The sequence below is a fragment of the Felis catus genome, chromosome C1 (assembly GCF_018350175.1).
Source record: "Felis catus isolate Fca126 chromosome C1, F.catus_Fca126_mat1.0, whole genome shotgun sequence".
Classification (NCBI taxonomy): domain Eukaryota; kingdom Metazoa; phylum Chordata; class Mammalia; order Carnivora; family Felidae; genus Felis; species Felis catus.
This window is the reverse complement of record NC_058375.1, coordinates 42,179,857-42,191,948: the sequence shown is the minus strand read 5'-3', so window position 1 is coordinate 42,191,948 and position 12,092 is coordinate 42,179,857. Positions and strand designations below refer to the sequence as shown.

At 40.4% G+C, this 12,092-nt stretch overlaps 1 protein-coding gene across 6 annotated transcripts in view; it reads left to right on the top strand.

Moving 5' to 3' along the window:
* Window positions 1-150: 150 nt before the first annotated feature.
* ORC1 (origin recognition complex subunit 1) overlaps window positions 151-12,092 on the top strand; it is a 32,170-nt gene continuing 20,228 nt past the window's right edge. For 2 of the 6 annotated variants that reach the window (XM_045035836.1, XM_045035839.1), the window contains exons 1-7: window positions 151-304; window positions 493-541; window positions 4,487-4,586; window positions 6,275-6,374; window positions 7,011-7,138; window positions 9,141-9,319; window positions 10,747-11,065. In XM_045035836.1, coding sequence (XP_044891771.1) covers window positions 6,280-6,374; window positions 7,011-7,138; window positions 9,141-9,319; window positions 10,747-11,065 — 721 coding nt within the window. In that variant the 5' untranslated portion in view covers window positions 151-304; window positions 493-541; window positions 4,487-4,586; window positions 6,275-6,279. Of the gene's footprint in view, window positions 305-492; window positions 542-648; window positions 756-4,486; window positions 4,587-6,274; window positions 6,375-7,010; window positions 7,139-9,140; window positions 9,320-10,746; window positions 11,066-12,092 lie in introns of all 6 variants that reach the window. The other 4 variants (XM_045035837.1, XR_006584274.1, XM_045035838.1 and 1 more) reach the window with 4 other exon arrangements.

The following is a 12,092-nucleotide window of genomic DNA, read 5'->3' as shown; positions in this document are numbered from 1 at the left end:
CGCTGACCGAATCAATGATGGCTGCTGCACGTTTGCCGACGAGCGGCGTGCATCCCCTCCCAAGTGGGCGGGGCTGGCTGGCTGGCTGGTGACGGAACGTGGAGACAGCCTGGGGGCGGGGCCACGACGTTTGGCGCGAAATTTTCTTTTCTCCATCTTCTCTACTTTCCCAGGTAGGCTCCCGCTTTGTCTCCGGCGTGCGGCCAGTGACTGTAAGAGGAGTCCAGCTGGGGCAGGTTAGAATTGCTGCGGCTCCACGAGCTCCTGAAGCAGAGACGGTGGAATCGGAGGGCTTAGGCAACTGGTGAGTGTGGAGTTCCGGGGCTGGAGGGGGATCTGAGCCAGGGGGACTGCGGAAGTTTTTCTCTGTGGACGCACTCAATCATTGATTCGTTCAGGAGATATATACTAAGCGCCTGTTAAATTCTAAGCCCATTAGGAGCATTCTTCTTTTCCACATTCCGATTTGTAAAAGGCTTCCCACTCCTTCAGGGACGGAGACTTTGCAGTTGGGGAAACCGGAAGCCAACAGCAGAAAAGCGTGAGTATTCCTGGCCACAGCGCCCTGAGGTTCTCATTTAATGATCGTAACCATATCTTCTATCGGCTTTGCCCTTGTGATGCATTTGCATCTTTTCCTCCTTTGAGCCATCGTGAACCAAGCACCACAGGGAAGGCAAAGCAGCAGAAGTTATGACTCCATTTTACGGATGTATCAATTGAGCCCAGAGAGAGACTTGTCTAGGTCGCTTTCTGTGAGTAAGAGGCCTGGGCTCCTACCCAGGTCTTCTTCTTTTTTTTTTTTTTTTTAACCCCCAGATGAGTTGCTCTTAACTGCTGGACTCTCATCCACCTTCTTTCTAGGAGAGAAGTCTACTGGCACGTCTTTTACTTCCTCTAGGCTAACCCCGGAATAGAAAGGCCGTCTGTTTTTACAGTTGGAAAAAGCACTGGACTTAGACACATGAGATGTGAGATTCCTATCCGGGGCTACTATCTGCGAAACTACAATGATTAGATGTGTCAGTTTTCTCTTTTAGTTGTCCGTAAAAATGGTACCCTCTTCCGTGCTGTTTTTGGGTACTTGTGAATGCCAACGGAGGTTTCCGATGTGACAGCATAATTTACCACGTCCTTCTGCAACAGTTTTTAACGTAATAGAGGGCAATATGTGGATTTTATAAGGTTTATGAATCCCCTGAAATTAAAAGCAAAATTTTGTGTGAATTGTATGAGAGTTTCATAACGTTCATCAAATTATTTAAAAAAAAAAGAACCACTATCTCTTAAAAATAAATGCAAGGGATTAGGGAGTGGGCAAGTGATTTTTACCATTTTTGCATTTTCTCACTTAATTCTAGAATAGTGCCTGGCACACAATGGGTGATTAAAGTTTTTTGTTGAATAGAAGGAAGAGTCTATTATTATCCCCATGTTGTGGGTAAGAAAATGGGGATACATTTGACTTCCCGGTTAGTGGCCTGGGAAGCCTGACTTATTGTAGTAAGCACAACAGAAGCAAGTTCTCTTAGACATGTATTAACAGTATCCACTTTCACACAGGTGTTGTAAAGTGAAGTGGTTTAGAGTTCATTGGAATCTGGCTGCTCAGGGTTCTAATTAAGGCTGTGCCATCTAGAGTAACATTGAGACAAGTTAATCATTTTTAAAAAAATTTTTAACATTTATTCACTTTTTTGAGAGACAGAGACAGCATGAGTGGGGGAGGGGCAGAGAGAGAAAGAGACACAGAATCTAAAGCAGGCTCCAGGCTCTGAGCTGTGAACACTTCCTGACGCAGGGCTCCGGCCCATGAACTGTGAGATCATGACCTGAGCTGAAGTCGGGCGCTTAACTGACCAAGCCACCCAGGCGCCCCAGGACAAGTTAATCATTTTGAAGGGCTAATAGCACCTACCTTTCATTCAGCAAATATTTATTATTGAGTACCTACTGTGCACTTAATATGTACTAGCATTGTTCTAGGATTATTTTGAGGATTAAATGAGATAAATTCATAGAGTTTTGGCTCCACCTTCTATCATAATATTGGCTCAATATGTATCCGCTATCATTTTTACTGCAACCATGACTCCCTTATGTTTTCCTTGGGTGTGGCACCCTGCACTGGGTGGTATGTATGTTCCCGATTTCTGGTATCTGCAACACTGAGAGTCTGTTGTGGGTATCTCCTAGAAGCCAAAGCCTTTGCTAGGCCAAGTCAGACTGACTGCCTTTCTACCCCATTCATCACCCCTCTTGGGTGATCTCTCCGCTGATGGTGGATGAGATGAAATGCTGGGTCATAAGGTAAGAAAGTGGGATAACAGTACAAAGAGGCTTGACATCTTATGCTGCCCCTTTAGATGGACTCTCCATTAATTTTTTGAACTTTTCATTGAAAAATATTTACAGACAAGTGAACATATCAAATGTACAGGTCAATGAATTTTCTTAAAGAGAACATACCTGTGCAACCAGCATGCAGATCAAGAAACATGACCAGCGTCCCAGAAACATCTGGCTTCCCACCATATTCCCTTTCAGTCACCTAGGTTACCTTCTATTACGACTTCTAACACCATAGGTTACTTTTACCTATTTTTGAACTTTATATAAATGGAATTGATATAGTATATTTTCTGGTGTCTGATTTCTTTAGTTCATTGTTACTTTGTGACATTTTCCCCATGTGTGCAGTTATAGTTTGTTGAATTTCATTGCTGTATAGAGCTGCTGTGAACATTCTGGTTCATGTCTTTCAATGGTTTGTATGTTTTTCTGTTGGGTATATTCTTTTGGAATTCCTGGGTCATAGGATGTTCATATGTTCAGTTTTAGTAGATACTGCCCATTTTCCAAAGCAGTTTTACCAATTTATGTGCCCTTCAGCAGTGTATGAGATTTCTGGCTGTTCTCTGTCCATACCACACTTGGTATTAATTGACACTAATGATTTTTTAAATCCTTTTTTTTTAAGTTTATTTACTTATTTTGAGATAAAGAGAGTGCAAGCAGGGGAGAGGGAGAGAGGAAATGAGAGAGAATCCCAAGCGGGCTCTGCACTGTCAGCATGGAGCCCACCATGGGGCTCATGAACCATGAGATCATGACCTGATCCAAAATCAAGAGTCAGACAATTTTTAAAATCAATTTGTTTTTTCATTCATTCATTCACCTTTTGTGTGCCAAGTACTAACCTAGGCTCTGGGGATACAGTTATGAATAAGATAGACAAGGTCCCAATATCTGTGCTTTTTTGGAAGCTAACATTCTTTTTTTTTTTTTTTTTTAAGTTTATTTATTTTGAGAGAGAGTGTGAGCTGGGGAGAGGCAGAAAGAGGGAGAATCCCAAGCAGGCTCGATGCCATCAGCACAGAGCCTGATGTGGGGCTCAAACTCATGAATCCATGAAATTGATGAACTGAGCCAAAATCAAGAGCCAGGTGCTTAACTGACTGAGCCACCCAGGCCCCCCTGGAGGTTAACATTCTAGTATAGGAAGTACAATAAATAAGAAATTAATATAGTGTTTATTGCTTTGATCATAGGGTGGGGTAATGGAACATGATGGACAGTATAAGGGAGTAACAGGGTAACTTTCCATTGGGTATCAGTGAAAGCCTATCTGAGAAAGTTTTATTGGGGCTGAGACCTGAGCCATCCCTGCAAAGATATGCAAGAAGAGAGAACAGCAACTGTGTAATACATCTGAGGACACCAACAACCTTGATCTGCTTAAAGTTTGGGAAAGCAGGCTTGAAGCATAGTGATAGAGCAGTGGGAGGCAGGTTATATGTCTAAGCCCAGACAGTCTTTCTTCCAGTATCCCTGTTTGTTCAGCCTAGGATAAACCACCCACCCTTGTATATATATGCCCATATACTGGTCTCATTTTTTTTATTTTTTATTCTTTTGAGGTGGGGAGGGACAGAGAGAAGGAGAGAATTGCAAGCAGGCTCTGCACTGTCAGCATAGAGCCCAGTGTGGAGCTCAATCCCACGAACCGTGAGATCATGACCTGAGCTGAAATCGAGTTGGACGCTTAACTGACTGAGCCACCCAGGCACCCCACATACTGGTCTCATTGATCATAGCTCATGACCTAGAAATTTTATCTTGGATTGGTTTTTGAAGGAGGATGTCTGCTTTAGTAAGCTAAAATATCATCGTATTATAAAAAGCTGAGAGCTTGGATTTGATTCCCTTAGGTATACATGAGTACCTTATAGGTGGTTGTCCTTCTCTTTGCCAATTTGGGGGTTGAAAGAATGAAAATGTTGTTTCAGTGGAGTCAAATATTATAGTCAAAGTGGCAAATCAGGTGATTTATTCTACACTTAGATTATTCGGGAATTATAGAAAGTTTTCAGGGAGACCAGTTTGCTGCAAAGTACTCTCAGTGATATTCCAGGTTTTTGTTTTTTTTTAATGACAGGGTTTAGTGAGATCTGTAATTTATTTGCATCTTTTGTTACCTCTGTAGCCTATTTTGCCTGGTTGCATTGTGGAAAGGTGAAAAGATCCAAGTTTACTACTGACAGTTCTGTGTTAGATCATCCATTAAAAGAAACATATATTGTAAGGTAAGTTAGTGTTCTGTATTTCCTTAACATTTATTGTGATTCAAAACGTTTTACTAATTTTTACCAAGAGATGATTGGTTATAATGAATCCAAATTCACTTTTTATTTGAGCACAAGTCTCCTACATTTTTTACTCCTTAGTCTTTGCTATTTGTTCATTTCTGTGATGTACTTAATTAAAATTAGATTCATTTTAATAGTATTGTGTGAATTATATAGTACTGTTAATGTTTTTAATAGCAATCATTTAGGCATCCTTTCTAAGCTGTGTATTTACTAATGACTTAGTATCTTTTCTTCTTTTTGCTAATTAGTTTCCTCAAAGCATAGGAAAAAAATACCTTTTTTATTTTTTTAAATTTATTTTTTTAAATGTTCAGTGTGGGGTTTTTTTGTTTATTTTTGAGAGAGGGAGGGAGGGAGAGAGAGAGCGTGAGCAGGGGAGGGGCAGAGAGAGGGGGACACAGAGGATCCCAAGTGGGCCAAGCTGACAGCAGAGAGCCCGATGCAGGACTCCCAGCTCACAGATTGGGAGATCATGACCTGAGCTGAAGTCAGACATTTAACCTACTGAGCTACCCAGGTGCCCCATAAAAAATACCTTTTTCAAAAGCTGAAAATCTTATAGGTCAGAATGTTCCCAAGTTAGAATATAGGACATGCTACTGAACTTTAGGAAACCAGCTTGTTTAATCAGGATGTTGTTTTCAACACAGCCTGAAATTATTGGCCCATCTATCAGTAATTCAGAGTAATTCTGTCAAAAGGATTAAAAAATTTTTTATTTAGCCCCAGTTTTGTCAAATTTTAGTTTCATAAAAAAAGCATTGAATTTAGAGGAAAGATTTATTATCTTAATTACTTAAACTTAAAATAATAGATTGGCATTATTATTAGGACTAAGAGATTGCAGCTCTCAAATTGTAGAGAGGATTGTCAGATATCCTTGGATTTTTCATTCACATTTCTGTTTTTATCAGTAAAAGTGTCTCCTTTTTTTCCCCATGTACTTTAACATAAGCATTTCTTTTTGCTATTCACACTACTTACAGCTAGGGTCTGTCAGATGCACAGGAAAAGTCCCCTTTCAAATGTCAGAGAGGTTTTGTGTTTTTTGTCTTCAATGTAAGTGTAATGATACACTTGTTAAAACCCATTACCATTCCCCTAAATGCCTCTTGCATGTTTTTCCCTCCATCCCTTAGAATCCCTCATTTAATTTTATCTTATCAATATTTACTTACTATTCAATATTCAGTTCAGAAAACCCCTGTAGGGAGCCTTTGCTACTTCAACAGCCTTAAGACCTGGTTTATAAGTGTTATGAAGATGCTTACAACCATTGTATCACTGTATTTAGTTTCGAGTTGTTGAATGTTTAATACCTATCATTGTGCATTGTAGCTAGTAGGTACTTCTAAATATTTATAGTTTCTTTTCTTACATATTGACTGTGCATAGGAACAGATAAGACAGTACAAGACATACACAGATGATACTAAATTTCCTGTGTTCAGTCTGTATAGAACTTGACTTTTTCATCAAAGAAAATGTTTTCTAAATCTAAAATCTGGATATAAAATGTATTGGGGGCAGAAGAGTAGGCCAAACTCACCGAAGGCAGGGAACTGTGTACTAGAATCCATCAGAGCATTGTCATGTTAACTCAGTTAGTGACTTTCACATAGGAGCCATGGCATACTACCCTACAAGGCTGAAGACCAGACAAACTTACTCGTGGGTTGGCAGGCCATTGTTGGATCAAAAACTACACTACCACATCTACAAGTGAGTGATGGACTCTGTTGGGTGTCCTGGAAATAATAGCTTCTCCACACTAAACTATTAATAACTTGTATCCAGCCTGTTCTAGTTATTACAGATTGAGAGTTGAGGGACAATAAATATGAATAGATTATAAGGAAGGGTTTTGTTTAATGTAAGATGATAGCATAAATAAAGCAGTGATACAGTAAGACGTTATATCATTAATAAAATTTGGTAGGTATGATAATGTTATATCTATTTAAGGTGGGTTCTGTGTATTTCTGCATAATAATAGGGTGGGATTTGATGTTGTTTAGATGTCCTCTCAGCCCTAGAGGTCTCTGAAGAATTTGATACTGTTACTGGGCAGCTTTCATGCTTGGGAAGCCTTTGTTCTTTGTCAATAACTGAGAGAAGTTAGGGTTCATAGTAAGGCCTCTAGATTAATCATTCACACTGAAACAATTGATTCAACCCATTTCATCTCTTCTGGCATATGACTTTATGGGTGAATTGGTTTCCTAATAGGAGAATTGGTCATCAGAGAGAAACTATTTCGGGGATTTCCAGTTGGAGAGCACTTTCATCTGTGCCCAGAGAGTCGGAAGAGGTTGACCCATCCTAAACGATTTCCTAACATGTTTCTCTCCCTCCTAGAGAAATGAGTGTCAAAATAGAAGGTAGTTTGACTGAGATTCACATCCAAGTTGGACAATTCGTGTTGATTGAAGGGGATGATGATGAAAATCCGTATGTTGCTAAATTGGTTGAGTTGTTTGAAGATGGTGAGTTTGGGGCTGGAATGAGAACCATTCCTTATCATGAATGATTGGGAGCTGCAAGATTTCTGATTGCTGATTTTTCTGTTCACTGCAACATAGAGGGTGTGAACCCTAGATTCTGAGGTGGGGTCACTTAAGCACTAGCTGTACCCTGTTACGTCTAGTAAACTTTTTTGCTCGCTAGAGCAGTAGTGGGTAAAAATGGGATTGGCGGAGTTCAAGAATTAGGTTTTCCATTATTTTTAGGAGTGGGTAAAAATGGTCCTTAAGGCAGTTTTGGATAAAGGATAAATTCAGGAGGAAGGGGGAAGGAAAAAAAATAGATGATACAGACGTGTCCTTTAAATTTAATTAACAAAATTTTTTTTTAATGTTTATTTTTGAGAGAGAGAGAGACAGAATGTGAGCAGGAGAGGGGCAGAGAGAGGGAGACACAGGATCCAAAGCAGGCTCCAGGCTCTGAGCTGTTAGCACAGAGCCCAATGTGGGGCTCAAACTCACGAACTGCGAGATCATAACCTGAGCCAAAGTCAGATGCTTAACTGACGGAGCCACCCAGGCACCCTGGTGTCCTTTAATTTTAGTATGAGGAAGATAGTGATGAATTTTGAAAATGTAACTTTTTTTTTACAAGGGAGGAGATAAGTTGGATTGGGAAGGTATGTCAGTTGATGTTCAATCAAGAAAACAAAAAGATCTTTAGTTTTTCCCATAGGGACTTGTATATAAGTGTTGAGAAGGCTGGAGGAACAAAAGGTGGTATTTCCCAGAGATCAGTAAGTGCAGAAAGCCATTACTACCCCTAATTCTAGAGGAACAAAAGGGAAGGTAGTGTTAACCAGAGGCTGCATGTCCACACTCACAGCCCTCAACTGACTTTCTGAACTTTTAACCCTCTGCAAAGCAGAAAGGTAGGAATGGGGCAGAGTTCCAAAAGGGGAATTAAGACTAAAGATAGCAGGAGCTCCTGGGTGGCTCAGTCAGTCAAGCGTCCAACTTCGGCTCAGGTTATGATCTCATGGTTTGTGAGTTCAAGCTCCACATCAAGTTCTCTGCTGTCAGCACAGGGCCCTCTTCAGATCCTCTGTCCCTCTTTCTCTCTCTCTCTCAAAAATAAATAAATAAACTTTAAAAAAACAAGAAGAAGAAGAAAGATAGCAATTAGAAACTACATAAAACTGTGTCTTCCAAAAGCTAGGCAGAGAATGACAGGATAGGTATTCCTGTGGCAGTTTGTATGCCTAAAAGGAATGTGGAGGAAAACCTCATGAAACTAACATCCACCAGGGGGAGCACATTGGCACGGTGGGCTTCTGTATTTGAGCTACGGGCCTTTGTGATTAGATTTTAGAATCTTTGTGTGTTGCTCCATTGGATGGTTTCAGTCTTTATCTGAAGTGAGGGAAGAGAAGAGGCGATGATGATGGTGGTGCTAGTGATTGTGTATGTCCTTTCACTTGGGCCTGATGCTGGTATGGAGTGATATTAATGTATATTAATATCATATTAATGTATAAAGATAAAGCTAAAAAATGCAAGCATACGTTTGCTGGAAGTCACCTCAGTGGCTAATGCTCTAATTTTTGCCACAATTTTTGTTTTGCTATTTTTGGTGGCTTCTTTATAATCCCTGATTTGCCAGATTTGTTCAGTGCCTGTGTTTAGAATTGCTCCTCTCAAATGCCTTTTGTAACTTCTTTGATGACCGATAGCCTCATTAGGAAGTGGAACAAAATGAGAAAGACATGGGTGCTGGTGGAGTCAGATCGCTGCTGGTTGATCCTATGACCTTTGACAAATTACTTAAGGTCCCTGTAACTTGATTACTTTGCCTGTAAAAGAGAGATAGCCATAATACCTACCTTGTAGGGTTAATGTGAGGATTAAAAATAATATGTCAATCAAGTATTATCAGGTGCTTAGTACAGTGTCTGGCACATAGGAAGTGTTTAATAAAATGTTCTTGCATTTTCTTAACCCTCCCTTTTCCACCTATCCCTCCTAGATTCTGAACCTCATTCCAAGAAACGTGCTCGAGTCCAGTGGTTTATCAGATTCTGTGAAGTGCCTGTCAGTAAACGGCATTTGCTGGGGCGGAAGCCTGCAGCACAGGAGATATTCTGGTATGATTACCCTGCCTGTAATAGCAACATTAATGCTGAGACCATCATTGGCCATGTGCAGGTAGGTGATGCCTTGACACCCAGTTCTATATTGAAGTTTATTTCTGGCTGCCTCCTAAACTGCGTGACCTCAGAAATATTACTGGCTTTAATTTACCCTACAGAAATGCATTTTTTCCTGTTTGTCATCTTTTCTGCTTACCTGCCTACTTTATCTCAACAAATATTTATGGAGAGCACTTACTGTGTGTTAGGAGCCTCCTGGAGGAAGTGACATTTAGGTTGTGACCTGAGGGATGAGCAGGAATTAGCAAATGTATCTCAGTGGGAAATTATATTTAGCTGTGATTGTGGCAGACAAAGCATTGCAAGGGTGAATACACTTGCTTAAATGAGGACTTCACCTTGAGTAGATCAGTACAAAGAGTGTTAGTTGCTTAGGGCAAATTTATTTTACGTGATTTTGTGATAAATCAGGTTCCGATGAACTGTAGAATTAATTGAGACACTGGTTTGGAAACTAAGATACAGATTATTTTTTGAGCTACTTCAGGCCCCTAAAATGGGGTTAGATCATGATATGAAATAAGGTCTCATGGTGATTAAGTAGTCGGTTTATTTATTTTTTTTTTTTTAACGTTTATTTATTTTTGAGACAGAGACAGAGCATGAACGGGGGAGGGGCAGAGAGAGAGGGAGCCACAGAATTGGAAGCAGGCTCCAGGCTCTGAGCCATCAGCCCAGAGCCTGACGCAGGGCTCGAACTCACAGACCGCGAGATCGTGACCTGAGCTGAAGTCGACGCTTAACTGACTGAGCCACCCAGGCTCTCCTAAGTAGTTGGTTTAATGGTAGGGCAAAGAGACTTAGGTATGGCATGACCATAGTCTGTTTTCTTTTCCAGTCTGTGAGCCCAGCATAGCATATGCCTCAAAATAATTTGTCTCTGGAGTTAAAAGAGTGAAGGAGTAAAAGGCAGATATAGAAGTTGAAGTAGCAAAATGGGTCAATTTGGAAAGGCAGAGTGGGAAGAAGGTATTTAGGTAGGAACCTAATGGGGTGTGGGGGATAAGCAGGGCTGTGACAAGCCAAGCTCAAATAGTGATGGAAGGCCATTTGGAAGATACTGAGCACTCAGGAGGTAGAGTGGGGCCAGATTTTAGAAGGTACCAAAAACCAGTTTAATAATCAGATCTTGCTGGAGCTGGGAGCCATTATGGACTTGAGCAGGGGAGCGTGCTTAGAGAAGTTGTGGGGAAATTTGACATGAGTGAGTAGATTGGACTGGGAAAGAAAACAGCTCAGTGTAGGAGTGTCAGCTAGGAGTCTGGAAATTTGCTATGCCATGTCTGTGCCTCTTTAGTTTGGAAGAGTGACATTCCAGGTAAGGATACAGATTAAATGATTTTTAATCATCACTCTCATGAAGAATTCCTTGGCTCATTTGGTTCACATTTCTTCCTGTTCACCTGTACATCCTAAATTCAGGTAGTAGCATTAGGCCCAGATGAAGTGTTACCTATGGATCTGAAAGATGAGAAGATACTCTTTGTGAAACTGTCTTGGAATGAGAAGGCATTCAGACCACTATCCCCAGAACTATTTGCAGAGTTTGATAAGCTACAAGAAGGCAGCCCGAGGAGCCAGAAGCCTGTGGGAGTCAAGACCAAGAGCATAGAAAGCCCTTCTAGGACCACAGCAGAGCATGCGATCAAAAGGATTGAATCAAGGCATTCTACCTCCAAATCTCGCCGAACTCCTTCTCATCCTGTCACCCCAAGGGCAAAGAAGAAACTGGAGCTCAATGGTAAGTGTGAGATGGGTCACAGTGGGCAATATTGAGACTAAAGGAATATGATAAAATATTAACTCATATAGTATTGAGTTAGTGCTATAGTATTGAGCAGTGGGCCAGGTACTGATTGGACACATGTTGAAACACACAGAGTATAAAATTTACCATTTTATAATTTTTTAGTTTTTAAAAAATGTTTATTTTTTTTTGAGAGAGAGGAAACAGGGGAGGAGCAGAGAGATAGGGAGACACAGAATCAGAAGCAGGTTCCAGGCTCTGAGCTGTCAGCACAGAGCCGGGCACAGGGCTTGAACTCACAAACGGCGAGATCATGACCTGATGCTTAACCATCTCCCATTTTAGTCATTTTTAAGTGTACAGTTAAATGGCATTAAATACATTTGTTTTTGTGCAACCATCACCATCATCTTCTAAAACTGAAACTCTGCAACCATTAGACAATAACTCCCAATTCCCCATCCACCATCCCTGGGTGACTACCACCATTCTGCTTTCTTTTACTGAATTTGACTACTCTAGATACCTCATAGAAGTGGAATCATACAGAATTTACCCTTTTCTGACTGGTTTAAATTAGCATAATGTCCTCAAGGACCATCCATGTTGTAGCATGTGTCAAATTTTCCCTTTTTAAAGAAAATTGAGGTGTAATTAACATAACATTATATTAGTTTCAGTTATACAACATAATGATTTGTTAACATCTGTCACCACTCATGGTTCAGATAACTTTTTCTTGAGATGAGAACTTGTAAGATTGACTCTCTTACCAACTTTCAGATATGCAATAACTGTATTCTTAACAATAGTTGCTATTATATCTCCATGTACACTATATCCTCATGACTTACTTACTTTGCAACTGGAAGTTAGTAAGTTTTCACCTCCTTCACCCATTTCACCCATCCCCTGATTTTGGTGATCACCAATCTGTTCCCTGTATCTATGAGCTTGTTTTTTGTGTTTTCACTTTTTTAAATTTAGAGTCCACATATAAGTGAGGTCATAGGATATTTGT